Source organism: Mixophyes fleayi, chromosome 7, assembly GCF_038048845.1.
Source record: "Mixophyes fleayi isolate aMixFle1 chromosome 7, aMixFle1.hap1, whole genome shotgun sequence".
Lineage (NCBI taxonomy): Eukaryota > Metazoa > Chordata > Amphibia > Anura > Limnodynastidae > Mixophyes > Mixophyes fleayi.
In genome coordinates, this window is record NC_134408.1 from 108,605,581 (window position 1) to 108,619,273 (window position 13,693).

Consider the following 13,693-nt stretch of genomic DNA (forward strand, 5'->3'; position numbering starts at 1 on the left):
AGGTGGATAAAAGTACCTTACCAATGTTAATTACGTGTCAATTAAATTTGAAAACAGACCTACGGGCTGTGTCACATGACAGTTTTAGAATGTCATGCTTTTTCAGTTTTCTGAAGATTCTTTAGGGGAATGTATCAGTAAATCAAGAACAAATTTTCTGTCCAACTAGAAGCACTTCAGAGAGATTCATTGTCAAAACATAAAAAAAACTTTACCAGACTTCAGAATATTTGTTTTTCTGTCTGGAAAAGGTGTCCTAATGCTTATGGGTCATGTCACATGGGCATGTTTGAATCTTGTGTTTTTTCCAGCAAGGACAATATATGTTCTGAAGCCATATACGAACATGTCATAATCAATAGGAACCACTGACTGTTACATATGTATGCTTCAACTAAAGTGCTCTTGTGTGACAAGGAAATAGTGTTTCTCATTGATGTGCCACCACTTGGACTTCCAAGTGCCCATATGGCACAAAGTTAAAGAGCAACTAAACCCAAAAAGAGTTTTTATATAAATTCTATGATATAATATAACTAATGTGTAAATATAATATAAATATTATGGAAATGTAATGTTTCACTGTTCATTTCTATCATAGAGCAAAGCATAAAATGTTATTCTATGATATAACTGGTTATGCTTCTGTGAGTGAATCCATCAATCTCTACCGAAGATTTGTATTAACTAGCATACTGCAAGCATGTGGCTTGAGACCTAGGGGTAAATGTATCAAAAGACGGTTACGTAAAACCGCCGATTCTCTGTGGTTTGCAGCAATCTTTAGATACTGCAATTTTATTAAAACCAAAGCCCATTGGGTATGACTGCCGCTTGATAAAAATACCCCCTAATGTCAATTCTCTCCACCAGAATGATGTAAGACAAAGGAGTGTCACCCTCCTAAACAGCCAGAGTAGAAAGCATGTGCACACTGTACTATGCAGTGGTAGGCTACTTGGTATAACAGTAAGATCAAATAGGGATTTGAGCATTACATTCCTTATATGATATGTGGGCTAGTTTATAGTTTACATTTTTGGGCAGTTTTGTTGGTGATTTAATGGTCATGTGACACATCATTGAGGTGTGTCAGCCAAGTCATATCCCAGGTCTCTACACACCAAGTGGACACAGGGCAGCTTTGTAGGGGACTTGGACACAGTTGCAAATAATTATGATCATTATTTCCATTACTGTGGGTATGTAATAGCACACGTTTGTAATACTCTATTGTCTTGACAAAGGTCCTTTGAGGACTCAAACACTGATGGTTTAATAAATACTTCTCGTATTCAAATAATATTGCCGGATGTCCCGTGAGTGTCATTCATATACAGAAGTAGGGTTGACACTCACAGTCACATAGGGTACGGCCTGGGCGACTCGTCAAGGATAGATTCACAAACCCAAACAGATAAGTTCCCAAAAAGTAATGGCGCTTGTAAACGTGAACATGTCTTATTTCTGCTCTAGCTGTTTATGAGTCTGGGGCGCCTTAATTTTACATCACTCTGCACATACATATACACACATCATTACTTATTACTTATACTACTAAATATGTAAATACAATTAGATAAAACTAACCCAGTATTAATAAAAATGCACAATAATCTCATTATAAAGCAAAAGAGTTAATAGGAACCACATATGTGTATTTGTTACAATACCTACAATACCTAGTATATGTGGTAATTAAAGTACTTTAATTGTACATCAGAGTATTCATTTCATGAGAAATAAATGTGTGCCTGAGCGTATATCCTGGCAATATATTTCCTTGTGTTTGTTTCTGAAGGCCACAACAATGATCTTGGGACCTTGCAGACCATGGACAATTGGAAGCTGTGTTTTCAGGAGAAACTGCATTTAGGTTTCTCCCACTCCTACCTGGGCTCATTTCCTACCCTTTAATTATGACCAATCATGTCAAAGATGTATTGAACAATTAAAAAGCTCCCCAAACACATTTAATGAGTTGTATACTCCCTTTGCGATGAATGCAGGTGACTGCATGGCGTTTGGGTCGAGCAAAGCTTCAAAAGTGGTGTTTAGTGTCAGCAAGGTAGGAGTCTGATGGAAGGCAAATGATTGGGGGCTGTGGCTTATACCACATGAAATATTAACACCAATAACACCTATTTTATCTGAAATGGAGCTTTAGAACTTACACACATCCATATAGTTCTATAAATCGTTCTAATATTATTCTCTAGTGTCAGAACATGGCTGACTACTGAGTGATATGTTGTCTCTTTATGAATGTATTGCACTGCACTGTCTGGGGTTAATAATGCGAGCACAAAACACAGGTACATACATCACAACATGTCCTACTGTAACAGCCTGTGGCACAGTTCATGCTTGTAGGCTTGTCCAAGCGGAACTAATTGCTGAACATCTGTAAAGCTGAATGTCTACAAACATCCAGTCCTTGCAGTACAGATCCACTGTTCAGTGGGAAGTTTGGTCAGAGGTTAAATGCTTTACTACAGTTATTGTCTATAATCTTCCAGCAATTAGTGTACAAAAGACATGGATACTATTTGCTACTCAGTAAAACACTTCCTTCTCTGTAGGAAAAGCGAAAGACCACGTGGTTACCTTAACATGATATATAGATATATATATATATATATATATATATATATATATATATATATATATATATATATATATATATATATATGTATGTATGTATATATTTGACAGAAGCACTGGGCAAGTAATGGGAGGTATACATAAATATAAATATATATATATATATATATATCTATATATATATATATATATATATATATATATATATATATATCTGTATATATCTATATATATATATATATATATATATATATATATATATCTACAGCGCTGTAGAATTAGTGGCGCTATATAAATAAATGGTGATGATGATGATATATATATATATATAGACATTTAGCTGCTTCAGCAATTGTACCACAAATTAAAGATACACAACAACCTGAGAGAAAATATTTTATTCCACCTATCCGAAGCCCTTATGCGCGGAGCAGCCCCCCTCCACCAATGGTCTCTCAGCCTTGGCCGAGGGAGGGGGTAAGTGGGAGGACCTATCACAAGCCTCATGCTCACAAACCCCCTCTGCTGTCATATAAAGCGGATTTGCTGACTATTGATCTTCTGGCTTTGTATTACAACACCGACAGTGCCCTGGGGAAAAACGGCTGCATGCAGCAACCCTAGGGGCTCTGGCTAGCATGGGGAGATTTTTTATAAAATAGTTGGCTTTTCTGCAACTTTAAAGAATAAATTAATTTTTTTATTTATTTAAAATTTATATAACAACTTAACTTTCACATAGTTAGATATAAAGGGCTATTTGTCATTACTAAAGCCAGAGCTTTACTATAGTGTATCTAATGGATACCTGAGTTTAGAAATCCCTCCTTTACCTTTTTCATTAAGAAAGAAACACTGTATGACCTCCTCTATAAGGACCTTATTGCATTACAGCCGCTATCATAATATCATTATACTGTAACTGCAGCACATCACCATCTACTTTGAAAGCAATCATTATGATAGCATGGAATTAGCATATGCGATTATAGAACTGATGTAAGCCAGTCATGTATAAATAGATGCCTCTTGCATGGAAATTGTGTGTTTTAATTTTTGGGATTTTCATGGGACACTCCTGATTTTTCATAGCTAAATCAGGGGTGTGGCCTGCTGGATCAAGGACATGGACAGTTTTGCACCTTTTTTATATTTAGGAATGTTATTCAGGAATTTTGGGGAACTTACACACTCACAACAAAATACATACTTTTACTAGAGTGTTTTTAACTTTAGTAAAATAATGTAAATTGGTACGGAATGGAACTCATTGGTCCTAATGGAGCCATACCCACTGGCATTTGCCCTGGCCCTTGGGAGTGACTTTCGGATGCTGCTTTCTCCATTTACATGCGCTAATTTCAAGTGAGTATGTGGGGTGTTATCTTAAATAACATTCATTCATTCATTCATCAAATAGCTGGTTCTTAATACAAGTTGGAAGATTGTAACTGGACAATGGCTTCTACTTACCTTGGACTTTGTTTGTGTCAAAAACCACCCTGCACTGTTACAGTTAATTTAATGTTTTAATTTATGTTTCCTGCAATGGGCTTGTAAAAGGGAGCTCACAAATCTCAAATAATGAAAGGGATTGTTCAGTTTTTTTGAGTGACGGAAAACGTTTCCATCATTTTTTGTGAAGACAGAGTTAAACACTGCTGGGAGTTAACAGCCTTTTTCTGTGGAGTAGTAATTAGTGTATTTGCCACAGCTTTTGATGACTTGCTGACCTACAGCCCAGGCCCAGCATCAGAAAGCAAATGACTGATTGATTCAATTACCGCGCTGTCTTCTTATTCACCATCCCTTCTGTGATGGTGCCGGACGCTATATTAATGATGTTCCAGACTGTTCCTTCTATGTCTCTTCTCATAATGAATTGTTGGATGTCTAATGTTATTTGTGCTTTGTTTATGAAGATACCCAAGTTCAGGGTGTTATGGTAATTATCTTGTGGTATTCTCTACTAATTCATATTTACAGACTCCAAAGCTTCTGTTCCACTGATTATCTTCCTGTCCAAAAGCCTCTTTCTCATATTGAAATGTTCAGAATGAGTTTATTTTTCTTTAGTTTCCCATGATCTTTTACAGGTCAGTTATTGCTAGTCTGTTCAACCCCATTTACTATTACAGCAAGTTGCCATCTTATAAATGTAGAGATGTAAACCTATAACAGAAAAGCACTATGTCCAACAGTACAGAGTAATCAATAATGGTTTCGTTCAATAAAGGTGCTTTTTTCATTAATTAATGGAATTATACCGGCTCCAGCACATACAATGGTACATGACACGTAACAGCCACGTAACAGCCAGTGACAAAGGCATGTGGAGGGCTCATAGTACATTCTGTATTGGACAGAGCGAATTTCCACTATTAAAGGGGTGCAAGCATCAATAAGGCTGAGTTATTTGCGCCTGCAACATTTTACACACCTCAATGGTGTTTTGTTATAAGTGAAAAGGAAGGAATGGCGGATTTAACAGTTAGTTCTTACCTAACTGGGATGCAAAAACACAGACATTTGGTTTGGACACATACGAAAGTAAGAGCATAGGAGGAGATACATACTAATTATAGATTAATAATTAAGATTCAAGTTTAACAGGGCAAAAAGAAATGATGGAGCAGGGGTGAATGGCAACGTTTAGCCTTGGAAAATGCACAGGGAGATAGTCATGAGCATATGGAAGCTGTATTCTTTTGTAAGATTTCCATAACTATGAATATGTTTTTCTACTGAAGACTTGTGCTAAAATCTGCTATATGACCTTTAATATGGGCCAGTGACAATCAATAAAGAGCCATACATCTATATACATGCTTAGTGTGTAATACTGAAGAAAGCCCCATCAATATCTCAAAGCTGGACCTCCCCTGTAACTGCAAAAGTGACCTGGGGCTAATGCCCTCATGCCATTTTACTAGCCCTGCCCTGTTGCGGAGCATAGTATGGAAACTTGAATTCAGGAGATGAAAAGGAGGTATGGGAAATGAGGAGTGAGACATAACTTGAGACACATGCTTTAATGGCTAGGAAGAGGAAGGACAATTTTAACATTATTTTGGCTAATATAAATATTGAGTTTGGCTGACAAGGCCTTATAATAACATTTACTTGTGATGTGCTTTTCGCATGAACTGCTTAAGTAAGTCTAGTTGTCACAAATATACCCCTAAGAGAAACCAAAAACAACCAGAGGGTAAGTCAGTCAAGACATTTAAAAAGTCAAGGCCAATGTGAAATACTTACTCCTGACATAGGGGTGTAGGCAGGAGGAGGGCTGTGTCCAATTTCACTCTGATAGGAAAGAGAAATGGGATGATGGGAATAAGAATGAAAGTATTCATGAGCTGCATGAGCTAAAACGAAAAAAAAAAGCATTCATCTCAGTGACGCCATTTCCTAAGCTCAGGTGCAGGTAAATACTCCAAAACTGACAAATTCAACTTAAGACTAAAGAAATTGTCATGGTTTTCATCTGCACTATGTTAATATACTAGTTTTACTAACAAAACCTCCTAAACGAACAGAGGGTGAATGATCAGCTACACTCATTGGAGGCAGCCATGAGACAATATTCAACCTATTATTGAGGCATGAGGAACAGAGTTCAGTTATGTCGCCTAGTGAATTAATATTCTGACTATTGGTTCAGCCCAAATAATGGCTGCCTCCACTTAGTGTAAGAGTTTGGTGCGCTTTAAGCAGATGAGTTCTTATGAGTTTGGAATGTGACGTAGAACTGCCTAAAATCCTGCAATAAGGATGACTGTATATGAATAGAAATTCAATGTATGTATAGGGCAGTCCTATATTTGGTCATTAAAAATCTTTGACACAGGTTACTTACAGACTCATACAGTAACTACCTTAAAATTATTAGAGGAAAAGGGGCTTATCAAGGGTGGTTTTCTGATATAACATGAACAAGATCACTTCACAAATTATTTTCCATAACACCTTACTTCAAATGGACTTTTGAGATTTTTTTTAAAGTATGGTGCTGGGTTATCAATTTTGCATGATACCCCCTGAAAATCACCCTTACTTCTTATAGTTGTTTTACAAAGTGGTTTCAATTGCAAGTCCTAACTTAACATTATAATTGGAAGTATGTGAAGAACCCGTAGCCTCTACTTACTTTCCAAATGTACTATTCTGGCAGGTACAGTGCTTTATGTAAAAACTAGATATGCAATATGATATGAATCGTTTGGTGAAAAGCAAAGGTAGAATCCCCTCCGTCAATTGGTACTTGTTCCTGTGTCTTTTTTTTATACAGTGCCAATATCAGTAGTTCTTCGTGGTGTGCTTAACCTCAGTGAAAATAACTGAATTAGGCAATAACATGCTTGTAGTCCAGTAGCGTATTCCTAAAAATGGACACAATGCAGACAGATATTGATCTCCATGCCATGCTGTCCACTAGACAGGAACGATATAATACAGTATGTGGCACGGAGGTTACCCAAAGTACATCTGATTAGGTACTCTATATGATGTGATTCCTACATCAGTAAATGGTTTTGCAGAAGAATAGCCAGAGTATTACTGTTGATCTAAATCAAAACAGTTGTGTGTAGCCACTGCATAAGGTTGTGTCTGCACGCGAGATGTCGTAAAATAGGCGTAATTTACACTTAGAAAAGTTGGGCATAAAAATAGCATATTTATGATGAGCCTTATGCTGTATGCAGGCCGGCACCAGTAGCATATACATCCGGTTTACGTGAGGATCACGTCACAGACAGTTACATCCCAATTGTGTGCTTGTTTTTACACATTTGTATTATGTGCAACAAACACATTCACTGTTGGACATCAATAAAAGATAAGACATCTTTCTAACACAGCAGAAACAGCTGCCCGCTCGTGTACAAGGAATAAAAAAACAGCTTAATCACTCACACAAAAGCATATTATACGTCGGAGTGAGATAGAAAGCAGCAATCAGCATCAGCGGTTGGTTCGCTAGTGCCAGAGACTGTCATCATCCTCCGCTCCTTGCACCTGCATCCCTCAAATAATATGTCTCTCAGGTGTATATGCGTCTTTTCTAAGGTCTGCATACGTGCACTATTGTGTGAACACGCCTTTACTGTGCTCGTCCTATGTTACAACAACCGCATCCCGCCTCTCCCTCCGCAGGGTGGAGTAAGTGGCAGAATCATGCAATCTGCACATGTGTGTGACCACTTTCAGCACAGAGCAAGCTCATGTAAGATACAGTATAGTACTCACTCTGAATGAGCCCCAAAATGTCTGACTCAACACAGTGCTTCCTAATGTTTATGAGGATAACGTAATATAATTTCACCATTTGCTGTAGCATGGAGTTTATATTCACATGTAACACACATGACGTTATTAGAATTATTCAACTGCTTCTGACTGCTTAAGCAAAACTATGGACTGATTCCATTCAACTCTTGATTGCCTGTGCTGACAAGGTTTGAAGGCAGTAACCTACAGAACCTGTATCAACTCATCTTACAGCTAACATGACAGTAATAGACATTTCCCTTGGCTTGACATTAAGGTCCAGGAATACTAAACACGGCTCCATTCAAATCTAATTTATCGCTATGTCAGCTGGGTGTTTTGCATTTTATTTTATGCTTTCATGTCAAAATGTAAGTCTGACTTTTCAGTGGTTTGTAAATCAATATGTAGGATAGGAAGGACAACTCTTGGAATTAAACATGACTATTATGATATATCCACTAATGTGGAAAGCTGCATCCGGCTTAAAATCACATGGTATCCATGTCAATGTATTATTATGAATATATCTTCTTACATGCTCCCATGGTATAGAAGATGGGCACACAAACAATTAGTATTTGTCATATTATTTTATTCAGTAATCACCTGCCAACTATGTTTAACAAGGGCATTAAGGACACTGGGTGGTAGTGACCTAACTTCGAGCCAGTGGCATGTAGATGACATCACACAATTATTGCCAATTATGTCAAACACAGATGGTGGACAAAGTCAAAGGTTTCCATGGCGATACAAACATTATAAAAAATACAAGACATTCTCTATACTGTATTATGACACTGTATTTCACAGTTGATAAAGCATTACAGAGTCAAAACAAGACCCCAAGCAAAACAATCTATCAAGTGTGCTTTCACTCATCAAATAATTCTCCAGACAGAACTGATGTTTGCTCAGGCTGAAATCTTTCTCATTTCCCTCACCACCTAGATATGAGAACAGTGAATGCCAGGAAAATACCAGCACAGCTTACTTCCCTGGCACCTCCAGAGCAATGCGCCTGTATAATGTTTAAGTAAATAACAACACAAACTTATTGGCTGGGATTATTACTATATTTTATCAGCAGTGTGCTTTTTATTATTGACCTTTAAGATTTTTTGCATTTGATATTTTTCCCTGTCCTCTTGTCACTGTGAATTTCAGGTACATGGCTGAGTAGCCACAAGACACCATGGGAGTCAAGTGTCTGAGGGACAGGTAAACCAACACATAACAATATGCTTCATTGTATATTAAACTAACTATTTGGCTTCCACAAACCCCCTTTGCCCATTCTCAGCTTATTTACTATATATTATTAAATGTGTTTTCATCTTATTAGTCAAAATACTTTGCAGTGTTACCAATATTGTTGGCATCAAAAACATCAGCTGAAACAATTATTATTGCTTATATCACCACCATATTACGCAGTGCTGTACAGAGAAACATTTAATCATCCACTGCGCCAATGGAGTTAGATAGACAGACAGACAGACAGACAGACAGATAGATAGATAGATAGACAGACAGACAGACAGACAGACAGACAGATAGATAGATGGACAGATAGATAGAGTTACAGATATATAGATAGATAGATAGATAGATAGATAGATAGATAGATAGATAGATAGATAGATAGATAGATAGATAGAGATACAGATAGATAGATAGATAGATAGATAGATAGATAGATAGATAGATAGACAGACAGACAGACAGACAGATAGATAGATAGATGGACAGATAGATAGAGTTACAGATATATAGATAGATAGATAGATAGATAGATAGATAGATAGATAGATAGATAGATAGATAGATAGATAGAGATACAGATAGATAGATAGATAGATAGATAGATAGATAGATAGATAGATAGATAGAGAGACAGACAGACAGACAGACAGACAGACAGACAGACAGACAGACAGACAGACAGACAGACAGACAGATAGATAGATAGATAGATAGATAGATAGATAGATAGATAGAAAAAGAGACAGACAGATGTACAGACAGATAGATAGACAAATAACTTTTGACACAATTTACTTTTTTTTGGGTTGGTTATAAAACTCATCTCTCATCTCTCTGTGTCATTAAGCATACAACAGTTCAATCATACAACAGTGAGAAAAGTATATAGTATCAGTATTTATTTTCATGGTTCTGCAGGATGGATTACATTGCAATGTGTGAAGGGGCACTGAGAAGCACGGTATGTCCTTGTGAACCTAATAATGGTTTTCTCACTTGTCAGATCATAAGACTCATACAACGTACAGTGTGGATTTGATTCTATAAACGTCCTGCCAGGTCTGTTAATGTGCTAGTACACCTGAGATATAAAACATACTGCAGTCACAGTGTTTTCTTATACATTAAAAATGCCATGTAAGAGGTATGCGTCCTTTCCATTGAGAACAATAAACAGTTAAAATACTATATATACCTTCTTACATGAGGCAGCATTTGTTGAGTTTGGGTTGCCATGACAACTTATCTCAAACTGAACAGTATTATTGCCAACACTAAAGGTGTTGGCAATAAGGTTGTTCCATAATAATATTATTGTTTGCTTCTCATATTTTGTATTTCAATGTGAAATAAGAAAATGTAAAAATACAAAGCAAAAGACTGCTGTTCCACATTATTTATCGATTGTAAGCTATCAAGAACAGGACTCTATCTTCTGTCACACATCCATACGTTCTTTGCTGACTTTATTTATACTTCCTCTGTTTTTATGTATATAATAGCTGTCCTCAATGAGGAACAAGTGTTAGCGCTTAGTCCAAAATAAGACCAGAAAAAAAATGTCCAACATATTCAATCAAATTGAGAACGTTCAACATCTGTATATATGCACAGGGAAGACACCCCTCACCCGGACCTGGCTGAATCAGCACCACCAGTGATATTAAAGGTACCTGCCAAAGCGCTCCTTTGTGTCACTGCCACATAGGTGAACTTCTTGCAGAAATCAACCATGTGTGCACTGGTTGGGTAAAACTCCCAACTCTCAAGTATTTTTTATATATATATATATTTATATATATATATATATATATATATATATATATATATATATATATTGCACTTACAAATTGGTTGTATAGACAAGCATTGGAACACTTGTGGCTGCTCCCAGCACTGTTAAAGACGTGGCATACTATGAGTTTTGAGAAGAAACAAGATCTTCTTTAGTGTCTGTAGATGAGCGTTTGCTTCCTTGTGTAATAGGGACGCTTCCTTACATGGCTACCTTGTTACATCTTTAACAGCAAAAACTCTCACAATAGTTGTACAACAAACATGTAATTGCAATATTTTATATATTTTCAAATAAAACTGTAAAAATAAATCCTTGCTCTATTGGAAGTGTTTACCTTCATAGCACACACCTGAGTAATATATGCTGTGTTTATGTATCATTCATTTTACATACATGATTTGCTATACCCACTGTCCAGTTTTCTGTGGTGCTTTACAAATAAATGATTAAGAGATGACAATAATCCAACCAAATTAGGGATTTGGGTTGAAACATGGAACTTCTCAGACACGTGGCAGCATTCTGTGTTTTTTTGGGTTGAGAGACAACAAAATTCACCAAGTTCTACAAATAGCCCAAGACATTTTTTAAAGCACATTTATCAGTGCATCTTGAAATCAGATAGCACATCTCTATCATATAGATTCTTAACCTTGTCATCAGGGACCTAGAACAAGTCTGTGAATCAGTATTACAATTATTTTCATTACTTTACTTTAATTCACAAAATAGGCATATTAATGTTAATAACAATATAAATTGGGATTTGTAAAAAAATAAAACTTTATTATTATTATTTAGTTGTTCACAATAGGTTTGTAAAAGGATGGCCAAGGCAACATCTTAAAAAACACAGTGTCTTATTGTTTTGGTGTCCAGTGGTAGGTTATATACCCTTGCACCCTCGGCATAGATATTCATAGTCACATTTGTAAGAATATCTGAAGTTTAACCATTTATTACTAAAATGGTAACAGTATAAAATAATTCTACAGGAGGCTCAGGCAAGACCTATTAAACAGCAACTAGAATATTCAAACCCCCGATGCTACATCGATCCTGAGCGTGTTACAATTAGATGTGGGGTTGTGTGTGTTAGCACTGCTTTCAGGTGAGCACAGGTGATACTGTGTGGACTGCATTATTCAACACAGAACTGCTGGGATGATGACAGTGCACTCTGACAACAAACCAGGGCTTGTCTCAGGGGCTACTCTTTCCAGTCTGGATTTGATCTTGTCACTGATAAGCTCAAAACTGGTGCCTTTGAAATTGAGCTGGTGTTTGCTCAGGGAGGATGGGATTTGGACCGGGTTGCTTGGCGAATTCACCAGAAGGACTTTGTGAGTTGTTCACAAACATTCCATTAAATGAGCCAAGGTTTAGGGAGCACTAAAAAGACAACTTGGTCAATATATTGATTTAGTAAGAAGGGTCACTGGATAACCATGGTAGCCGCTCTTCTTCCCTTAGGTGATTATTCCATTAAAACCAGCCTTGGATAAGGAAAACATAAAATTACAGTGGGCACTGGCGTACTGTCACAGTATGAGTCTTCATTGTCCTCCTACATACTTGATGACTTTTTAGTACTCCTATATTAATAGTTACTCTGGATTTACTTACATCACATAACCCTTAGACTGTACCAGTACAACCTACAATTAATGCTGTGGAAGCCTAGGAACTCTATAGCTTGGGCCCTGGTTAGAAGTCTCATCTGCCCTTCTTGTTATACATTATGCTGAGAACTGATCTATGAATATTTCTTACCAGACAATTCATACCTTATTTTTAATTTTATTTATTTGCATTTGAAGAAGAGCACAACATTTTAAAACTTATTTAAGACCTATTTTCACCTAAGTTCCCTTAACACACAAGGGTGAAGGCCACCTGTTCAGGGTGTCTTAATCTTGTTAAGGCATAACTGCACCTACTTATTTTAGACAAATTACATTTCATGGTGGGCATAGGCAACCTATCTGCTGTTATGTTTTGAATATAGATAGAAAAATAAACATATTTTAAAATATTAGTTTTATCTTCTACAATTTTATTTTCCATGCTGTATGTACCTGAAAAACATTCATCTTGAATCCGTGCACCTTGTCTCTTTTTAAATATCTTGCTACTTTCCCTATATTTCTATATTTCATTTCCAGTGAAAAGTTTAAGGTAATGAAGGGGATAGTTCTAAATAAATTTTTGCCACTGAACCAGTGCCCGGTGCATCACTTGATGCCAAGATCATACCATAGTCACATGTATCCATCTAGCTTGCGATTTTCTAGTTTGTGATTGTGTCAAACAATGCCATGCAGAATGTTTTCAAAATTAGTGATACCAAGCAGGTGAATCTTTAATGGGTACAGAAGTATAAACAGATGTATCATGCAAGCAAAATTATCTCTGGCTAATGTCACCTAAAAATTATTTAGATATTTGTCCCTATTATATTCATTTTAGTTACCTATTACTATGGTATTACTTGTGCAACTGTCTACTGTACTTTCTGTTTCATTCTTTTGTTTTTAAAATCTGATTTCAGTTAATGAATAAATTACAGGGTATATGATCTTTTGTAATACACTGAAAAAATAAATAACATATTTAGACTTAGTTTTTAGAATTTAGAAAACACACATTTCTTTTTTTCTTTTGACCAGAAAATGGATCAAAAATATGATATATAAAAAAGAGGAGATGTAGAAGAGCTACAAGTACATACATTTATTTAAATGCCAGACA

General features: G+C 36.3%; 1 protein-coding gene across 3 annotated transcripts in view; it reads right to left on the reverse strand.

Moving 5' to 3' along the window:
* Positions 1-13,693, reverse strand: part of ERBB4 (erb-b2 receptor tyrosine kinase 4) — a 634,946-nt gene that overhangs the window by 3,848 nt on the left and 617,405 nt on the right. For 2 of the 3 annotated variants that reach the window (XM_075180320.1, XM_075180319.1), the window contains exon 26: positions 5,863-5,910. The exons of the other annotated variant lie outside the window; for it this stretch is intronic. In XM_075180320.1, the coding sequence (XP_075036421.1) occupies positions 5,863-5,910 (48 nt within the window). The remainder of the gene's footprint in view (positions 1-5,862; positions 5,911-13,693) is intronic. 3 annotated transcript variants of the gene reach the window in all.